This window comes from Balaenoptera acutorostrata, chromosome X, assembly GCF_949987535.1.
Source record: "Balaenoptera acutorostrata chromosome X, mBalAcu1.1, whole genome shotgun sequence".
NCBI lineage: Eukaryota > Metazoa > Chordata > Mammalia > Artiodactyla > Balaenopteridae > Balaenoptera > Balaenoptera acutorostrata.
The window spans coordinates 104167503-104189384 of NC_080085.1; the positions used below are offsets into that span (position 1 = coordinate 104167503).

Genomic DNA, 21882 nt, shown 5'->3' on the forward strand with positions numbered 1-21882 from the left:
AATGGCGTCCATAACCTGGTGATCATTTTACCTATTGGGAGTGGTTCACCTAGATTTGAAGTTTCTGATCTCTGAGTGATATGCTGCAGGGAACTCTAGAAAACACCCCAGAAATCACTGACCCACACTGCAAGGCCATAAATCTGAAAACAGGGTTGCTGGGCCTGACAACAATCATACTCAACCAAAAAAGGTAATTAAGAAAACACTTCCATTTACAATAGCATCAAAAAGAATGAACTAATTGGAAATAAATTTAACCAAGGGGTTCAAGACTCGCACACTGTGAACTACAAAATATTACTGAAAGAAATTAAAGAACTAAAAAAATGAGAAGACATCTCATGTTCATGGATTGGAAAACCTAATGTTAAGATGGTGATACTCCCCAAAGTGATCTACAAATTCAGTGCCATCCTTATCAAAATCCCAATGTGTCTTTTTGAAGATATGGAAAAACTGATTGTAAAATTCATACAGAATTTCAAGGGATCTCGAATAGCCTAAACGATCTTGAAAAGGAAGAATAGAATTGGAGGACTCACACGTCTTGATTTCAAACCTTACTACAAAGCTACAGTAATCAGGACAGTGTAGTACTGGCATAAGCATAGACATATAGATCAATGGAATAGAATTGAGAGTCCAGAAATAAACCCATTCATCTACGGTTAAGTGATTTGCAGAAGGGTGACAAGACCATTCAATGGAGGAAAGAATAGTCTTTTCAACAAATGGTGCTGGGACAACTGGATAGCCACATGCGAAAGAATGAAGTTAGACCCTTATCTCACACGATATGTAAAAATAAACTCAAACTGGATCAAAGGTCTAAATATAAGAGCTAAAACTCTTAGAAGAAAACATAGGGTAAATCTTCATAATCTTAGATTTGGCAATGGCTTCTTAAATATGACACCAAAAGCACAAGTACCAAAAGAAAAAAATCAATAAATTGGAATTCAACAAAAATTTTAAAATTTTGTCCAATTTCGTTCTCTTGATAAAGTTAAAAAACAACTCACAGAATGGGAGAAATTTTTTGCAAATCGTATATCTGATAAGTGTGTAGTATCCAGAATATAAAAAAAAACTCTTACAACTCAACAACAACAAAAAAACAACCCAATTTAAAAATGGGCAAAAGACTTGAATAGACATTTCTCCTAAGAAGATAATACAAATGGCCAATAAGCATATGAAATGATGCTTCACGGCATTAGTCACTAGGGAAATGCAAATCAAAACCGCAGTGAGATACTTCACACCCACTAGAAACACTGTATATAAAAAAAGGAAAATAACAAGTGTTAGCCAGGATGTAGAGATATTGGAACCCTCATATATAGTTGGTGGGAATGTAAAGTGGTGTAGCTGCTGGGGAAAACAATTTGGTGGGTCCTCAAAAAGTTAAGTATAGAATTACCATATGACCCAGCAGTTCCACTTCTAGGTATATACCTAAATGAATTAAAAACAGGTGTTCAAACGAAGACTTGTGTATGAATGTTCACAGCAGCAATAGCCAATGGTGGATAGGACCCAAATGTTCATCAATGGATGAACAGCTAAACTAAACATGGGACATCCATACAATGGAGTATTATTCAGCCATAAAAATGACTGAAGTACTGATCTGTGCTACGACATGGATGAACCTCAAAAACATTATGCTAAGTGAAAGAAGCCAGATACAAAAGGCCACATATTGTATGATTACATTTACATGAGGTATCCAGAATAGGCAAATCCAGAGACAGAAAGCAGATTAGTAGTTACCAGGGGCTGAGAGGGAGGAGGAATGATGAGTGACTGCTTAGTGGGCCTGGGGCTTCCTTATGCAGGAACCAAAGCTACTCTGGAAGTGGAGAACGGTGATGGTTGCACAACATTGTGAATGTACTTAATGCCACTGAATTGTACACTTAAACATGATGAATTTTATGTTATGTGTATTTTACCATGATAAAAAATGTTATCTAATTCAATCCTTCCACCAATTCAGACTGTTCCAATTTGTCTGACTTAGTGCTATTGTCGTAGCCTAAATTCATAAATCAGTGAGCATCCTAATTTGGCTTTGAGAGTTTGACGGCCATCTGTCCTGAGCAGGAGCAGAGCCTATGACAGAAGCAAGCATGTCAGCTCCATGACAACAAGGAATGCTAAAGCCTGTGCTTTAACTTTGGTCCTAACCAAATTGTTCTTTTGTTGCCATATCTAACTGAAGGCTGCTTCCCTCCATAGAATCTTTTAACATCAAAACAGAGTTTTGCGCTGACTGGCCAATTATCTTCATAATAAATTACCTTTCTGTATACTTTTTAGTCCCCAAGGTTAATTGTTCTAAACTCTACTTCACTCTAAAAGCCCTCTCAAGTTCAAAAACAACCAATCAAATTAACCACACAATAGTATGAGAATGGAAGTGTTGATATGAGCACAATCTGCTGATTTTCCAATTGTTGATGGGTATTTTTTGGTTGGCAAAGCTAGACGTATGAAATACACATACCTGCCCTCTTGTGTCAAATGACTTTTCATACGAATGTGTGTCTATCAAACAATACTACATGATCTAACCTTTGAGATTTTGGCATTTGAATCTGTAGAGGCCTTACTTCCATAAAAATCTCTATTGTTTTCTTTGTGAAATAACTGAAAACATCCACAAACTTTTTTTTCAGAAATACGGTCTTCCATTGCTTATAAATTACAGTGCTAATTATTTGGTTTGTAGAATTGGACAGAAAATGTAAACCACCAGGCAAATCAAAAGCAAGAATGGCAGCTCCTTCCCCAGACATCCCCCTAGTATTGAGCTACAGCAGGAATAAAAGCGTCCCCCACAACCTGCGACTTAGGATGGAGCTAACACTTGCCTTCTTCAATGTCAAGGTCATGTGTGATGAATGCTTCTTTCGTGGGCTCTTCGGTGACTCATCATCAACAGAGATTTCTTCAAAATCCTTAGAGACTGTGTCAGATCGAATAAGAGGTGGGCTGATGCTGGGTTGGCGTGGGCACCATGGTGGGATCTGTCAAGGAGGAGGATAGAAGGAAAAAGTTAAAACTTGTGTGCCTTCCTCCAAATTACTTGTTGCTTAATGATTGAAGGGCTAAGAACCCAAAGTGAAAACAATGAGCCAAGGAAAGAATCTCCTACCTCCTTGTCTTCCCTTCCAGTACATACTCAAACCAAAGACGAATAGCCTTGGTTCACTCTCTGGGTTGCTGCACACTTTTGCCAATCCCCAAAGACAGAAACTTCAAATTGCTTGTTTGATCAAAACCAGAATCCTGGTGTTACCTCCTACTGATGCCAACTATAAATCTTGTTTGAGTCTGATCTTTGTTTTGATCTTGGCCCTGTCTTTGGAAGTCCAGATCTTGTGAAGGTGAGTCTTTGAGTTATGATCTGGGCTTGGCATCCAAACTCCAATCCTGATTTCTATCACTCTATCAGTCCAGGAATTGTCTGGATCAAATCTTGACCGTGGTGGTTGCTTATCTTAAGCCTGTCAAGATTGATTTTCTGGGATTTTTAGAAAATCTACAGAACTAGTCCTGGTTAGAACTGGTTTACTAGTTTTCTGAAGTAGATAAAATTGATCATTTGGGTTTACCTTGAGCTTCAGCAGACTGATTTAGTTGATTCCAGTTTGAAGTTCATGGTACACTTGAATTTGAGGCACTGGTCCCTGACATGGTCCTCTTGATGTGGATCAGAATACCTGATTTTATCTTTAACAAATACTGGCTAAGCATGTACAGTGTACCATACCCATTTTAGGCAGTGGGCCTACAGCAATAAACAGAACAAAATCCTTGTTGTCATGGAGCTGACATACTTGCTTCTGTCATAGGCTCTGCTCCTGCTCAGGACAGACGGCAGTCAAACTCTCAAAGCCAAAGAAAAGGGGCCACAGTGAGTTTCTGCCTGTGGGGTACTCCCAGCCAATGTCTAAGGTGCCCTCTTATTACTACCAGGCCCCACTGGGGGCTCTTGAGGAGAGACCTTGGGGATTAACCATCCCCAAGACCAACAGTGATAATAATCACTATACTAATGGCAGCTAACTTTTACTGAAGGCTTTACTCTGCTTTAATCTTTATTATTTCCTTCCCCTTGCTAGCTTTGGGTTTAGCTTGCTTTACCCTTTCTAGTTCCTTAATCTGGAGAGTTAAGTTATTGATTTGAGATTTTTCTCCCTGCCAGGCAGGGCGTGCTCTCCATAGATGTATTTCATTCAAACCTTACAATTCTTTGAAAGCATTTGCTCTTGTGGTCTCCATATTACCGATGGGGAAAACCAGGTCTGAGAAATTACATGACTGGCCCTAACTCTCACAGTGGCAGAGCAAGCATCTGAAAAGGTCTGCTTGTCTTTAAGCCTACGTTCTTAACCAATCTGCACTCCTGTCTCCTAACTACAAGGGCCAGGAAGGGGAAGTCCCATACTCAAGTTCAGGAAGTTTAAAGGCAACAGCCAGAAGAGGTGGTGTGCCTGCTTCCTTAAGAAGGGCTGCAGAGGGAGAGTTGGGTCTGTGAGCAATAAGAAAAGCTGCTTTGTAGTCTCAGTTTCTTAAATTACTGAATTCAGTTTGATTCAACAGTAAGAAGATGCTAATAATCTGCTATTACCTCTTCTTGTCAATTTGTCCTCAAATAAAGAGAACATGAAACATCTTGAAGAGTAATCTAAGCACCCACATTCCTAACACTTCAGATGGGACCTCAGGTGAAAATTTGCCAGTAGCATATGCTTGTCAGAGATGAATCCATGCGTGTCTAAGTATGCACAGCTGGGGCGGTGAAACTCCGAATGGCTCATGAAATCACTTATGGTTCCTTTGGCCGTTCACTCCTCTCCTACTTAGATAACTGTGGTAATTCTAGAGCTAATACATGTCGATGGGCGCTGACACCCCCTCTCGGGGGGTGGGGGATGTGTGCATTTATCAGATCAAAACAAAAAATTGGCTCGGTCTTGGTATTTCTAACAAAACTGTATGCCTGGATTTCCTCTCCCGCAATCTCCCAGTTGCTCTGAATGTCACTTAATCCATTAAGAATCCTGCTCCTTCAAGGGACCCAACCATTGGCCAAGTCCGTATTTACCCCAGCTTCTATGCAACACTGCATGTCAGGACCATTGACTTAATGCTATCAAGCACCCTGTCATTTAGGAATGTCACCCTGGCACTTAAGGGAAGTTTCCCACGCAAACATCAATCTGGTTGTTGATGACTCAGCTTCTGTTAACACCCTACTCTATCTTCAGCCCTGTTTCCCAGGGGAGGGACTAAGGGAGCAAACCAAAAGTATGAGGTCTGGGCCCAAACCAGACATTTAAGAAAACCTGTCTTTGGGCTACTGTAGTTTTCCCTGCCCCCTTCATTGTGGGAAGAAATGCCCCTAGAATCTTTTTCTTATCTTTTTTTATTTTAATGGGCTATCTCTTCTATAAGAGTCTCTTTGTTTCTGGGACTGAGAGGAGGAAGAGAAGGAGGAGTCCAGGAAACAGTTTTCCCCTTTCTGAATATGAGAAATAACCCCGTGGCATTTGGTCATGTGTACCTGGATTTTTGCCACTGGATGCCAAGGGAGTATAGCTGTGGAGACAAGGGAAAGCTGGTGTTGATGTTTAAAACTGAAGAAGACTGGAAAGTTCATGGAAGTGACTTTTCCTGCTGTAGTGCAAGAGGCCAACAGTCTGCTGACCTAGGGGCTGCTTTACAACCATAAGATCAGCGCTACTGGTGACCATCTCAATGTTTGCTTCTCCACCCTTCACGGCTAATGTACCCAGCAGAACTTCCACACACAGTATGAAAACCAGAGCGAGAGATAGGGGGTCTTAAGCAGACATGTCAGAAATAAGCCCCAGTTACCTCTTGCCAAATGCAAAATAATCAGCTCTCTAGTGGAGAAGAGTCTGACTGAGCAATGGGTAGGGGTAACTGGAGGTAAGAGACTTTTCTACGTATGTGTTGCATTTTACAGAGACTAAAGATGTACCCTCCTTCCTGTGAAGGCAGGGCCAGAGAAGCTCAACATCTTAGAGATTGGGGTAAGGGAAAGACTATGGGTTTGGAGGTCAACACATCTGGGTCAGAGTTCCAGGTCTACCACTAACTATATGGGTCAGCTTGAGCAATTTCTTTAATCTCTCTGAATCTTTATTCAATCCTCACGAGCAACCCTTTGAGGTAGATATTAATATTATACCCAATGTAGATGAGGAAAGGAAGGCTTAGAGAGGTTAAGCAATCAGCCCAAAGTCTCAGAGTCAATAAGTAGCAGAGCAAGGATTCAAGTGTAGGTCTATCTGTCCGACTTTGAACAATTCTCCTCGATTACCTCAGTGATCTTGGAGCCTGCTACCTCAGTGATCTTGGTGCCTGCAACCCAGACTCCACTTCTGGGCACATATTGCGGTGTAGCTCCAAACACAGCCCCATGCGGACTACCAGTCCAAACTCTAGGCAGAGTTCTAAAATCATGAGATCTCTGTGGAAGAAAGAAAAAACATGGGGGTTGGAATGCCTGCACATTAACAGTAGAATGTCACTGTCATAATACTTAAAGCATTCTTGGGGTGTGTAAAGAGAAGTGAATATGGTGATACCAGCCAACACTGTGTGCCGGGCACTAGGTAAGCACATCATGTATTTATTTGTTCTCTCATTCAATGTTTCCAACAGTGGGGTAGAATCAGCTGAGAAGCAGGTCCAAATTCCTCCCTCCTTGTTTTTTGACAGGAGAGGAGTCGGGAATGGAAGATGAGTAGTCCAATTAGGCACTGATGCTCGAGTTCACTATTACCTGAAGCAGTCTGCCTCTCTGGACCTCTGGAGAGGGGCATATTCTGCTTCCTGATCTTTCAGACTCACACTCCAACATGAAGATGCTGTCATGGGACAGGGCTTTGTTCCCCATGCTGCTCTTGGCCCTGGACAGGAAGGAAAAAGTCTTATGAAAGCAGCCAAGGGAACCAAAGGAACCAAAGACACATGTATCAATATGTCTATAATATGGCCTACCATAGACACCTCAGAAGCATATGTGCTGACACAGAAAGTTGTCCGTGAGATATAGAGTGAAAAAAATAAAGAATAGTATGGTCCCATTTAATACATATACATATATTACATACATATGTAGTTTGTGTTCATAGAGAAAAGTCTGGAAGGATATCCACCAAATTGTTAGTGGTGGTTCCTTTTAAGGAATGGCACTAGGAACAGGAGGGGTATTTTCATTTTATACTCTATGTACTTCTGCATAATTTTGATTTTTTTAAATGATCAACACGTATCTTTTTTATATAATAGCTTTACTTTTACTGAGATATAGTTTACATACCATACAATTCACCATTGAAAGTATACAGTTCAGTAGTGGCAACTCTGTGGAAGGGGAGGGAAGACCCTGAATCTTGCTATTATTAAGATGAGAGTTATAAAAGATCTTTCACACCCAATTTGTGTCTAATGTTTTTGTTTTGATTAAAAATATCAAATATGTGCCCAGATGCTGGATACTTTCATTCACCAGGTCTTTTCCTCTTTCACACAAGGGTTCTGCAATATATTTGTCCTGTTTTCAAAGTCATCTTATGCACCCACCCTACCCACCTCCAGCTTGCTAAACCCAGATGGAAACACCTTCTGATTGGGAATGGAACCAGGTTGATAAGAATTACATTAGGACAAATCAGGGGAAAGTTAGAAGCAAATGAAAGGCTAAAGGCACAAAACACTCCTTTGGGGATGTGGGAATATATTTCACCTTTTAAAATTTTCAACCAAAGACATCACAAGAAAAGAAAACTACAAACCAATATATCTTATGAATATAGATGCAAAAATCTTCAATGAAATACTAGCCATCTGAATCCAGCAACATATAAAAAGAATTATACACTATGACCAAGTAGGACTTGCAAGGAATGCAAGGTTACTTTAATATATGAAAATCAATTAATGTAATATACAATATCAATAGAATAAAAAGAAGAAACCACATACATGGTCACTTCAATAGATGCAGAAAAAGCATTTGTAGAATCCAACACTTTTTCATGAAAAATACACTCAACCTTGACGGAGAACATCTGTGAGAAGCACACAGCTAATATCATAATGATGAAAGACTGGATGCTTCCTCCCTCGGATCAAGAACAAGACAAGGATGTCTGCTCTCACCACTTCTAGTCTGCATTGTACTGGGTTCTAGCCAGGGAAATTAGGTAAGAAAATGAAATAAAAGGTATCCATACTGGACAGGGAGAAGTGAAATTATCTCTAATCACGGATGACATAATCTTGTGTATAAAACTCCTAAGGAACCCATTAAAAACTACTAGAACTAATCAATGAGTTCAGCAAGGTTGCAGGATGCAAGACCAATATACAAAAATTGATTGTATTTCTATATACTTGCAATGAACAATCCAAAAGTGAAATTTAGAAAACACTTCCATTTACAATACCACCAAAAAGAATAAAATATGGATGGACCTAGAGATTATTATGCTAAGTGAAATAAATCAGACAGAGAAAGACAAATACCATATGATCTCACTTATATGTGGAATCTAAAAAACAAAACAAAAAACAAGACAAAACAGAAACAGACTTATAGATACAGACAGCAAACTGGTGGTTGCCAGAGAGGAGGGGAGGTGGGGGGCTGGGCTAAATAGGTGAAGGGGATTAAGAGATACAAACTCCCATGTATAAAATAAATGTCACGGGGATGTACTATACAACATAAGGAATATAGTCAATAATACTGTAATAATTTTGTGTGGTGACAGATGGCTACTAAACTTATCATGGTGATCATTTCATAATGTATTTGATCAACTCAGTATGTTGCACACCTGAAACTAACATAATATTGTATGTCAACTATACTTCAATTTAAAATTTTTTATAAAAAAGAATAAAATAGGAATAAATTTAACAAAAGCTGTGTAAAACTTATACTCTGAAAACTATAAAACACTGATGAAAGAAATTAAAGAAGACCTAAATAAATGGAAAGACAACCTATGTTCACAAATTGGAAGACAATCTTGTCAAGAGGGCAATACTCCACAAATTGATCTACAGATTTAATGCAATCTCTTTAGAAATTTCAGCTGCCTTAAATTTTTTTTTGCAGTAATGGACAAGCTGATCTTAAAATTCAAAGCGAAGTGCTAGGGACCACAAATAGCCAAAACAATCTTGAAAACGATGCATAAAGTTGGAGGACTCACACTTGCCAATTTTAAACTTACTACAAAGCTACAGTAATCAAGACAGTGTAGTACTGGCATGATAGTCATATAGATCAATGAAATAGAATGGAGAGTCCAGAAATGAACCCATTAATCTATGGTTAACTGATTTGCAAGAAGGGTGCCAAGACCATTCAATTGGGAAAGAATAGTTTTTTTAATAAATGGTGCTGGGACAACTGGATAGCCGCATGCAAGAGAATGAAGTTAGACCCTTATTTCATGCCATATATAAAAATTAACTCCAAATGGGTCAAAGACCGAAATATAAGAGCCAGAACTCTTAGAAGAAATCATAGGGGTATATCTTCATGACCTGGATTTGGCAATGGATTCTTAGACATGACACCAAAAACTTAAGCAACAAAAGGAAAAAAAACAGATAAATAGATTTCATCAAAATTACAACCTTTTGTACTTCAAAAGACAACCCACATAATGGGAGAAAAACTGTATACCTGATAAGGGACTTGTATCTAGAATATATAAGAAACTCTTACAATTCAATAATAAAAATAAAAAAGAATGAAATTTTGCCATTTGCAGCAACATAATGGACTTGGAGGAGATTATGCTAAGTGAAATAAGTCAGACAGAAAAAGACAAGTACTGTATGATAGCACTTATATGTGGAATCTAAAAACTACAACAAACTAAGAATAAAACAAAAAAGAAGGAGACTCACAGATATAGAGAACAAACTAGTGGTTACCAGTGGGAAGAGGGAAGGTGGAAGGGCAATATAGGGGTAAGGGGGGAAAAGGGTTACTATGGGATTATATGAAATCATGTGTGTGAAACTTTTGAAAATTGTAAAGCACAATAGAATTTAAAGAATATTTCATTCAAAAAATAAAAAATAAAAATATAGATAACCTAATTAAAAATGGACAAAGGATCTCAATAAACATTCCTCCAAAGAAGGCATACAAATAGCTAACAAACCCATGAAAAGATGCTCAACATCATTAGTCAGCAGGGAAATACAAATTCAAACTATAATGAAATGCCACTTCATACCCACTAGAATGGCTAGAAACAAAACTAAGATAACAAGTATTGGCAAGGTTGTAGAGAAATTGGAAACCCCATACACTGCTGGTGGGAATGTAAAAGAATTCAGACACTTTGGAAAACAGTCTGGTGGTTCCTTGAAAAATTAAACATTAAATTACCATGTGACCCAGCAACCTCACTCCTAGGTATATACCCAAGAGAAATAAAAATATATCTATCCAAAAACTTATACACAAATCTCCACAGCAGCATGCTTCATAATAGCCAAAAGGTGGAAATAACCCAATATCTGTCAATTGATGAGTGCATAAAGTGTAATATATCCATGCAGTGGAATACAATTCAATTTTTAAAGGAATAAAGTACTGATACATGTTACAACATGGATGACTCCTGAAGACATGCTAAGGGAATCAAGCCAGTCACAAAAGACCATACATTGTATGATTCCATATATATGAAATATCCAGAATAAGCAAATTTATAGAGGCAGAAAGTAGATAAGTGGCCACCTATGATTGGACTGGGGTTAGGCAGGAATGGAGATTGACTGCTAATGGGTACAGGGGTTCTTTTAGGAAGGGATGAAAATGTTTTTAAATTAAAGTAATTTTTAATACTTCAAATACTTTTTTTCCATTTATTATCTTTATTACCAAATTATACATGTAGGTTGGCATTTTTAAAAAGAATCTGTAAATGGTAACTAGAGTAGCAGCTCAGGCAGTGTAGGGCTAGCACCCACCTTGTCATTGTGCCTGGCTGAGGGATGAGCACGTGGGATATTTGATTGTGACACACTCCGAGGACAATGTGGTGCTCTGGGGATTAAAATGGCACCCACGCTAAGGTGGCTTGTGGGCCAGCAGGGGAGGAGAGGAGGCAGATGTCTGCCACTTTGAAGTAAAGTCCTACCCACATTTTCCCTAAAACTCTCCTACCCAGGTGGCCCTGGTGGTGAAGGTAAGATTCTCTGCTTTATGAAAATAGCAGAAAATTAACGTGACTCTAGAGAAACACAACGGAGTTGTTTCTGATGCAGCACTGGGAGAGCATCTCTACACGTTCGCTCATTATGCACACATACACACTTCCACTCACTGCTTCTCTATGACCTGCTGGCTCAAATCAGGCTCGAGATCAGTGTAGGATCTGTGACTACCCCACCTCCCCTGCTTTGTGCAGAAAAACTGCAAGGAAATGTTAGGCCATAAGTGGGCTTAGAAACTCTGGCCTTTCCATGCCGTGCATCAGCCAGAGTATAACCATTGAACTGGCTCTCGAGTGTCAAGCCCTCCCTGATCAAAGGATTACATTAGCACCAGCTGTGGTCAGGGTTCTCGGAAACCAAACCTCCTGTCCACTCCCTGGAGGCAAAGAAAAGAAAACACATCCAAAATCCAAATAAAATCTTGGCCTTAATTAAAGGCAATAAAGTGTAGTACACCAGCATCCACGAAAAAATCAAATAGAGGAATGGGATTTGTCCGTTCTATCAGATACAGCTTAAAACACTCTTGGAAATAGATACTGGACCTATTGTACAGCACAGGAGAGGGCTGGCCATAAGTTTTGTTATGACTGATCGCTTCAATGGATGAAAAAAGCTGATCTCCCTAACTCCCGAGTGATATTCTCCAGGGTTTCTCCCCTAGCAATTAAGCAAGAGGTTCGGGTCAGGGGTGAACTTCAGGCCTCCTAAGGTATATTCTTAATTAATTTACGCTCCTTGCCAAAAAAAAAAAAAAAAAGACCAATCTCAGGTCCTTAGAAAAACACGCTTCCTCATGTATGAACTAGTTCATGCACTTATACTCACTCTCTCTCACTCTCCCTTCCTCCCTTCCCCTCACTCTCCCTTCCCCTCACTCTCCCTTCCCCTCACTCTCCCTTCCTCCCTTCCGCCCCGCCCCAGAGGTGCGCATGCACACACCTTCTTAGTCTGGAGAATACATCACACTAAGTGGACCATTTTGAAGGGAGAGGCGCAAGTAAAAAGGGGCAAGGTAGAACTTCAGTAGAGACAGCCCTTGCCAATTTGTAGAGACAAAGCAGAATAAACCCAAACTTCCCTCTCCCACCTCACTCTCTGGTTTTTTTGTAGGGCTAGTCTTAGTTTTCCTTAGACCTCTAATGCAATGGTCTATAATGGTATGATTTGTGAGGTACGAGGCAAGCCCCTTTGCAAAACCATCTCCCTTGCTAGTAAAGCTATCTGAAATACCTCACATTCAATGCACTCATTAAGGTCCTTTTTAAGGAGACCTACGTGCTGTTAGTGGGCAGTATAACATGTTTGCTAACTGTCCCATTACCTCCAAGTAAAGCCTTGAGGGAATGGGTAGCAGTACACGTGAGCTCTGTAGGGAGTCCAGATAAGCCTGGAGTTTAAGGCCAGGGGAACAGACCCAAGTGGAACTCCATAGACAGGAATCCAACTGATCCAGGAACAGCTGCAGGTACTGGGTGTCCAGATTTTCCACAATAAGATGTGGAAGTTGAGGCTTCAAAGATGAAAATTTGAATAGGAGTGGCAATGGTGGCTGAGAAACAGCCTTCCCCACCTCCTGTGACCGCTTACGGCGTTTCCCCCAGTCTCCCGGGACGGAGGGAGAAATGCATTTGGGTTCTTTGCTTGCTTGCTTTTTTGTTCTTACATTAACACAGTGATTTCACCCTTATGCCCCAACCCAGCTAGATGGCTTCACTATCTAAGACTTTAATCACGCATTACGAGATCTGGAGTCTGAGGGCTGGGCAAGCAAACCAGATCAAGCTTCCTAAACGACGGAGGCCATCCTGACCTTATGAAAGAGAATCCTCCAGCTCCTAACTAATGGTAGGCCCCTACATCTCACTGTAGCTGTGACAGCGCAGGTTGCCCTGATCTACCCGCACCCTCTCACGCAGCACTCTTGGGGGAGGGGGTATGCATTTGTCACGCTCCATCCAACCCACTGAGCTGTGCAGCCCAGACAGCAAACATATATATATATATATATATATATATATATATATATATATATATATATATACACGCGCACAGGGAAAGGCCTCCAGACCCAGCTCCCACAGGCAGGGAGGCCGAGAGTCCCTGGGACCAAAGGCCCATTGGAGATTTGGCTGCCAAAGGGGGACCTGGATCTAGCTACCTGCCCCTTGCCCCGCCCCCACTCCCCGCCCCACCTGAGCTTACCCAGGCTTGGTTTGTTGACGTTCCGAAACTGGCTTCACAGAAGAGATGTTAATACTGTCACTGGACAAGCTTGGTTTGAGCCTCCTCTTTCCCTGGGTATCTTCAGGCTCTTTTTTCTTCTTCTTGCCAAAAAATCTCTTGAAGCCTTTAAATTTGGATTTCTCCTTTCCTGGAAGTTAGAATTGAAAGTGAGGCAGAGTGTGATGGTGGAAGGGAAGACAGGAGAGGAAACGGCCCTTGTTGCAGGAATGAGCACTATGATCCCAGAAGCCCTCCAAGTCTCGGCCCTTGGCCCCAGTGCCCACAGCACCTTTCATCTGGTTTGTTCTCTTCTTAGTAACTCACTAACAAAGTATCTGAGTCTCTGGTGAAAGCAGAAGCTCAGATCCCAGCTTGTGGCCTCTGGGCAGCCTCTATTCTGGCTCAACTCACCGTGCGTTCACTTGCCACTCAATTTCAACTATTAACACACACCTCTTTAGAAGTTCATTCATATGCACTAAGAAGTTCATTCATATGCAGCAATTCTTGAGCCAACATAAGCACTTGGTACCCCAGTCGCTGGAGTCATGGTGATCCAGTTGGGGAGCGAAGCTTCCACATGTGACAAACTCTTCAGGACCCTTGGAAATCCCTGTGGGAGTTGGTACTGCCCAACCTGTGCGCTGAAAGGATGCAGACCCAAGGAGTGAGTGCAGTGGGGTTGGTGCAGTCAGGGAAGACGTCCTCAAGGAAGGGATTTATGAGCAAGGGAGAGGGCTGGGAATGGGGAAGAAAGGGCTGCTGGGCAAAGAAGCTCCCTGTGCAAAAGACATGACAAAATCACCTACCAAAGAGTTTTGCAAGGGAGGATGTGTGTGAGTGTGTATGTGTGTATGTGTGTGTGTGTGTGTGTGTGTGTGTTATGTGCATTGTGTATGTTCTTCAATTATTACTGATTGGTTCAGATTATCTACAGTGCTGATGCCCTCTGCACATGCAGATAATTGAAAGTTTGCTCTATCATAATAAAAAACCAGGGCAGCAGTGAGGAACGTGAGCTTTAAATGCTCCTCAGGCTCTGTTTGGGCTGATTAAACAGAGTTTAAGGGTGTGCTTTGCAACAAGACTCTTCTGAAACTTCAGCATGCCTATGTGTATGGTGAAGCGCCAAGAAACGGGGTAACGGTGTTGTCTCTCCGATGCATGTATGCAGAACGTCTGGCAAAACACACTTTGGGAAATGCTGAAGTAGGGCTCCTTCTAGAGCTGAATGCTATGGCCAGTTTGTGTACTGATTAATCCTAGGCCTGCCTATTCAAAAGGTTTCTAAACTTCAAGGCCTCTCTTAAGTCCAGTTTCCCACCATCACTACAATTCACGCTCCTCTCTGTACAGCTAAAACTTGACTGTCGGCACCACAAGTTTTACATCTGAATGTTCTCTAGTCTGTGCATTCATTTATTCATTCACCTATTCAATGAACGTTTATTAAGGTCAAGCACTTACTATGTTTTGGGTATCAGTGAGAAAGGAATAAGATACAGTTCTACGTCTTAGCTACTGTCCCCCACATCTAGGCTGTAGGCGGGCCCTCTTTAGCAGCCTCTTTAGCAACTAGCACAGTGCAAAGCACGCAGTGACACTCAAGAGACAACTGAGTCCATTGAGGGGTGCAGAATACCAACACAGCTTGTCACTTCCCTTAAACTGAGATCACTGAGCAAAGCCATCCTTAAGCACCCTATAATTTATACACTGGCCCTTACTGGGGTTGACATAAATTATAAATAATGTGGTAAAGAGCTTGGCATAGGATCTGGCATGTAGTAAATGCTAATAAATGTGAGCTAAAATTAGGGAATCAATAATTGTCTATTAAGACCAGATTCAATTCTATCTGTAGAAATGATCTATCAATTCTATCCATCTACTCTATCTATCTAGCGATAAGGGGAAGAACCCCATATCTATAACTCAATAGTTAACTCTAAAATATACATGATTAGAAGCAGAAGCCAGCACGGGTTGGGGCAATACAAGAAGATGGTAGGGCTGTGTGCTTGGTAATCGTTGCTTAAGTAACTTCAGTTTTGAATGATTTGAGGAATTTCTCATCTACTAGGATGTACCTATATAGATAGGGTCATGGTTAGGATAAACTTGGCAATTCTACCTTGAGATAGACAGAATAAAGAGCAAAGGTACAATAGGAAACATGTTTTCCCAAGCTTCCTTCTTCAATTTTTTAAGGAAAAAAATTAAACTAATTTCTATGATAATAAATTATTTTAAATGATATTTGACCTCATAGAACCACTGTGAGGATTCAACGTGAAAGTGCTGAAAAGTATACAGGATGGAGTAGGCTGGCTCTAAAGTAATCTCTATTTTGCTCTCCGGCCTTCTTTCTTAATCTTCCCACCCCCAAAGGATTTCTAAAATCCATGAAATAGTGAAATTTTTATGTAAAATCCTGATTACTATACTATACTAATTACTATAATCAGTTTTTTGCTGGGATGTATTTACCAACTGGACCTCTGGGGAAAATGCCCTTATTTGTAATATTTGCCTACTTCTGTGGTGTAAATCCTCCCATCATGGTCAATTTCAAGCTACTAACATGACATTTAGGGAGAGATGTGCACAGCCTCCCAAGCCAGTGTAAGGTAGCTCCAACACACCACTAAATAACTCCTGCCCAGTGAGGATGAACTGGGCAGTGTCCCCTCACAAACGGGAAGGAGCCTTTGCAGGCACTGCCATTGTTCAAACAGAAGGAATGAGACTTATTGATTCTTGACAGGTGGATCCTCTTCTGGCCTTCTGAAATGAGAACAACTTTCTGCTCAGAGTGTTTGGAAACATAATGATTATTGCCCTCCTTGCTTTGAAATCCCAGAATGGAAGGGAGGAGGGCAAAGCTAGACGATTTGGAGTTGCAAACCTGCTTCTCACAAACCAGCAAAGACAGAGGGGACAGAATCAGTAGGTGGTAGCTCAGTCTGTGACACAATCTACAAACACTTAATAACTGAATAAAAACACTTCTAATAAACTTTTCAGGCTGTAAAACTGAATGTACCAAACATAGTCATTGCATGAGCAAACCAAATTATGCATTAACACATTTTTATGTTCCTAAATTAACCAAACGACTAGTGACTATAGAACTGGAAAAGGTGTTAAAAATTAAGTATGCATATATTCCAATGTTTCCCTAGTCTTCCATTTTTGCTCGGCAGAAACAACTTATTTTCCCACGAGGATTTAAAATACCTTAAGCAATGCATGTTTCTTTCAACCCTGGCCACTAGGAGGCAAAGAATGTTTCCTTTTCTCCCTCGGGGGTAGCTCTGGGTATAGTGGTGGTATAGCTTTGTTGGTAGGGAGTTGGGGAGACACCAAGAGGTGGGTGGGCTGCCCATGGATCTGGGGCAGTGACTTGAAAACTGGACATAGCCTTACTAAGCAACCCATTGCCAGACATCCAGTTCAGCTGCAAGAGTCCAAGTCTTCAGCCTGCTCTGGCTTAGGAGAGCTCTCCACCCCCAACAGCATCAGACCCCGTGTATGGAGACCCTGGGAGTGAGATACAAAGCTGGGAACTGTCCACGTGCTATGTTACTTTCGAAACCCTAATGGAATCCGAGACACTTGCCATATATTCACTGGTGTAAATTGGCCTTTCAAACTTTCTTTTGCAAAGGGGTGCCTTTAAATTGCCAGCAGCTGGGGCTTCCCTGGTGGCGCAGTGGTTGAGAGTCCGCCTGCCAATGCAGGGGACACAGGTTCGAGCCCTAGTCCGGGAAGAGCCCACATGCCATGGAGCAACTAAGCCCGTGCACCACAACTACTGAGCCTGTGCTCTGGAGCCCACGAGCCACAACTACAGAAGCCCTCGTGCCACAACTACTGAAGCCCACGCGCCTAGAGCCTGTGCTCCGCAACAAGAGAAGCCACCGCAATGAGAAGCCCTCGCACCGCAACGAAGAGTAGCCCCCCCGCTCACCGCAACTAGAGAAAGACCGTGTGCAGCAACGAAGACCCAACGCAGCCAAAAATAAATAGATAGATAATTAAATAAATAAATTTATTTATTTTTAAAATAAAATTGCCAGCACCTGAGCCCTGTGTGGGCTGGTTTCCAAAGTTGCTGAAAGTGTAAAGGTAGATAGACCTAGACAGCAGGTTTGGGTCAAAACCCACATTTGTATCCAACAATGTCTATGGAGGTCATCTATACACTGGGTAGCTTATGCCACCACAAGGCACAGCAGTGGTGGTCAGTGAGCTGACAGCTGTTTGGACTTCTCCTGTAACAAAGCCATTGACTTCCCTGTCCAAGCCCAAGGACTACATATTCCCAAACAGGCAGTAGCTTTCAACATCCTCATCCACCGAGGGCCTGCAGTGCATCACATACCAGAAAACAGCCCATGGAAGCAGTCCTCTCCCCTTCCCCCAGACAAGAACACACTTAAATCCAATGAAGAGATCATTGCTTTGGGTTGTATATTTGCTTATTTACCATGCACACAGGCAGCCCTTCTGGGTTGAACTTGAGCTTTCAAAATGCATCGCGCATAATGGTGACCTTGTTCTCTTGTGTTGCTGCTTGGAAAGAAGACTCCTCTAACCAGCCTTTCTTCCCTTCAACCTCCCAACAGCACCTTATTCTCTGGCTGGCAATGACTAATACTAAACATGTACCCAAATGCTTGGTCTCTGTAAGAAAAACATCTTGGGAACAGAGAAAGGGCATTTCCTTACCTCCACTCTTTATCAAGATGCAGCGCATTGACATCTTTTTTTCTAGGCACCTGTCTAGCTCATATCCAAAAAGATAGATCAGTTTATTTGGCAGTTGGGGTTGCCTTGGTGAGGAGGCCTATCATTCATTTATTTATTCGTTCATTCATTACAAACTTTTGAGTGTCTAATCACTCTCTCTGAGACCCAATACTGAACAATGGTGACACAGAGATGAAGCGCCAAGCCCTGCCCTCAAGGATCCATGCACCATGTTCAGATTCCCCAACTCACATCATTAGTGAAGTCAGGCCTCCGGGAAGCCACAAGAAGGTTCCCCTCTCTCTGTCCTTCCAGACCGAGTCTTCTGCACCACACTAAGAAAACTCAGCAAACATTGAAGAACAACCCAGTGAACTGTTAAATTCAGTTCTGCCTTTAAATTCAATGGCTCATCTTATGTCTTATGGTTCCTCCCCTTCCCCCCCACCTTTTTTCAGTGTCAATAAAGCTTATCATTGTTTAGTGACCTTTGCCTCTCTATTACCCCACTCATGGTCTCCTATCATTCACAGGTGGCACCATAATTTATGCAATGGATAGGTTTTGCGAAAGAAATTTTTGTAAATTGATTCCCATTTAACAGAAGCCTATGGTGGCTTCTTCGTTACTATCCCCCCTTTACTCCTCAAATTACAAATTTATCTGTTGGTTAAGTCTGGATTATTATCTACAGCAAAACCTCAGTTGAATCTCTCAGGTCCTGGCCTGCTCTGATTCTTTTTTTTTCTGATTAAGCAGAAATACTTCGCCTGCCTCAGTAAATGGAACCTGCTAACCATCCCCAAAGAAGATTGCAGGGCCTAGACAAAACTCTTTTGACTATCAGAGTTTGAGATGAAAGAGAAGAGATTAGAAGATGGAAAACTAAATATGGACTGAGTCTAGTGTCATTAGAAATTTGATATGAACTTGTTTTCTTGTGACTTGATTCTTTTTTCTAGGGGTTAAACACATTAAACAAATCTAGTTCTAGTTATCAGGATTTTATTGGGTTACTTACCTTCATCACTGGCCTCCAGAACTTCCATACTGCCAGAAATTTCACTTAGTGATTCAGCTATAGTTCAATCACTAAAATAAAATATAGAGCAAAAAACAAAAAATCATTTACTATCTAGGATATAATACAATCATTTTACCCTACTCCTTATCCTCCAGTTAGATTCTTAAACTATGCAAGAAAAGATATACAAAGGGAATTGCCATTAGAGAGAATTATTCTTCCTTAAAAAAGACAATGATTCCACATATATGAAATGTCCAGGATAGGCAGACACATAGACACAGAAAGTGCCTTGCTTAGGGCTAGAGGGACGAGGGTGATTTTTTGAGTGATAGAGGACAGGGTCTCCTTGCTGATGACAGTGTTCTAAAATTAATTGTGGTGATGGTTGCACAACTCTGTGACTATATTAAAAAGCATTGAATTGTATACTTTAAATGGGTGAATTGTATAATATGTGAATTGTAGCTCAATAAAGCTGTTACCAAAATATAAAAGACAAATGTACAAAACCTGATCTATTGCTTTGTGTTGGGGCCCATTACATTTGGAGGCCTGTTACTATTCATGGGTGTGCCCAGGCAGACAAAATTGTATTGATAAGCCGTAAAGAAAAAAATTGAGATATTTGACTACATAAAAATTTTAAACTTTTGGCCAAAAAGAGTAAAGAGTCTACAAAAGAATAACAAATGAGGGAGCAATACTTACAACAAATATAGATAAAGGTGCCAATTTTCTTAATTTGTCAAGAGTGCATGGAAATCAATAAATGACCAGCAACTGGATATAAAATGGGGCAAAGGATACAACAGGAAGTTTATAGAAAAAGAAATACATAAAGAAAAGCTCAGTCCTACTCATAATTAAAGAAATGTAAATCAAAGTATCAAATTAACATGTTTACCTGACAAGGATGAGAAAAATGGACACGCTCATACATTATGAAGTGTAAATTGCTCTCTGAAGTATCAAAAGTTAAAAATACACATACCGGGCTTCCCTGGTGGCGCAGTGGTTGAGAGTCTGCCTGCCAATGCAGGGGACACGGGTTCGAGCCCTGGTCTGGGAAGATCCCACATGCCGCGGAGCAACTAAGCCCGTGAGCCACAACTACTGAGCCTGCGCGTCTGGAGCCTGTGCTCCGCAACAAGAGAGGCCACGATAGAGAGAGGCCCGCGCACCGCGATGAAGAGTGGCCCCCGCTTGCTGCAACTAGAGAAAGCCCTCGCACAGAAACGAAGACCCAACACAGCCATAAATAAATAAAAATTTAAAAAAAATACACATACCTTTTGATCCAGTAGCATCACCACTAGAACTTCACCCTGTAGCTGTACTCACACTTGTACACAAAAATATATATGCAAGAATGGCTATCACAGCATTGTTTTAAGCAGCCCAAAGTGGGAAACAACCAAAGTGACCATCAAAAGGATAATCCTCCCATGACTCTGATTCTATATCACGGGAGAATTGTCTGTCCCTGGGCTCCTTTCCATTAGTGCAGATAATCAATTGAGAGCCTACTGTGCACTTTCAGTCTAGCCTTCTAGCCAGGGAAGCATGTCAGTTGATAATCAAACCTTTATAAATCAATGCTGACATTTCTGATGGGAGTCTGTGGGTGGAGGGGAGGGGGATCTGATGAGCAGGCCCAGAGAAAGGAGCAAGAGCGCTGCGGAGAGGCCAGCAGAGACTGCGCTCATCATAGCTCGCCTTGGGGTCTGGATGTGACTGACTCAAGTACCATCAAGTTGGATTAAGTAGATTCTGGAGCCCCCCTCCCTACACTAGATCTGTCCTGCTCCCAGAAACAGTCAAGCTGCCATTGCTGTTTCATGGATGGGCTCCAGGCCCATCCCGTGCTGCCCTCTAGCCGTTAAGCCCCTGATACTTCTCTGGAGCTAGACAGGGGTGACCACAGGCTCTGAGGTTAAGGTGAATTTGAGAGGTCACTCACTGAGAGTGACTGAGGCCTTGGAAAGCAAAAGCTTCCCAACCACAGGGAGAGCCGACAGGGTCCTGGTGTCAAGATGGCTTGAGACCCTCTCACTGAGAAGTCCTATGGTTCCCCACAGTGTATGTTCTTTCTCGCTGCAATGAGTAATAAACCTAGCTTGTTCAACAGCAGGTGTGTTGCAGGTGGGCTTTGGCTGAAAGGTATTGACACTTTATTCAAGTCACTCAAACTCTATGAGCCAATATCATAATTCTACCTGAAGATGACAACCCCAGGCCCACACAATGCTCACTAATTACCACACACACATATACACACACATACACAAGTTCCATCTGGAGATCTGGACAGAGCAAAGGGGTAGGGGAATTCAGAAGGCCCTCAGAAATTCAGCAGGAGGACAGGAGAATTCCTTGGACCAGGAACAATTCACATCACTGGTGAGTCCCTAGGCCATCTTAATAAACATGGCAGCACCCCAGCCCCTGCCACTAAGAAAGGCTTCTTAGACACTGGGGAAATAAACTACCTCTGAACTTTAGAGAAGCCCGTGGAAAAGGAGCCCATTTTCCAAAATGCCAGGCCACAGCAGGCTAACATTGCCCCTGACCCA

At 41.5% G+C, this 21882-nt stretch overlaps 1 protein-coding gene across 1 annotated transcript in view; it reads right to left on the reverse strand.

Moving 5' to 3' along the window:
• Window positions 1–21882, reverse strand: part of KIAA1210 (KIAA1210 ortholog) — a 52326-nt gene that overhangs the window by 11149 nt on the left and 19295 nt on the right. The window contains exons 4-8 of the mRNA XM_057537689.1: window positions 19304–19374; window positions 13507–13675; window positions 6830–6956; window positions 6365–6514; window positions 2883–3038 (exon numbers count right to left, since the gene is read on the reverse strand). Of these exons, the coding sequence (XP_057393672.1) occupies window positions 2883–3038; window positions 6365–6514; window positions 6830–6956; window positions 13507–13675; window positions 19304–19331 (630 nt within the window). The 5' untranslated portion in view covers window positions 19332–19374. The remainder of the gene's footprint in view (window positions 1–2882; window positions 3039–6364; window positions 6515–6829; window positions 6957–13506; window positions 13676–19303; window positions 19375–21882) is intronic.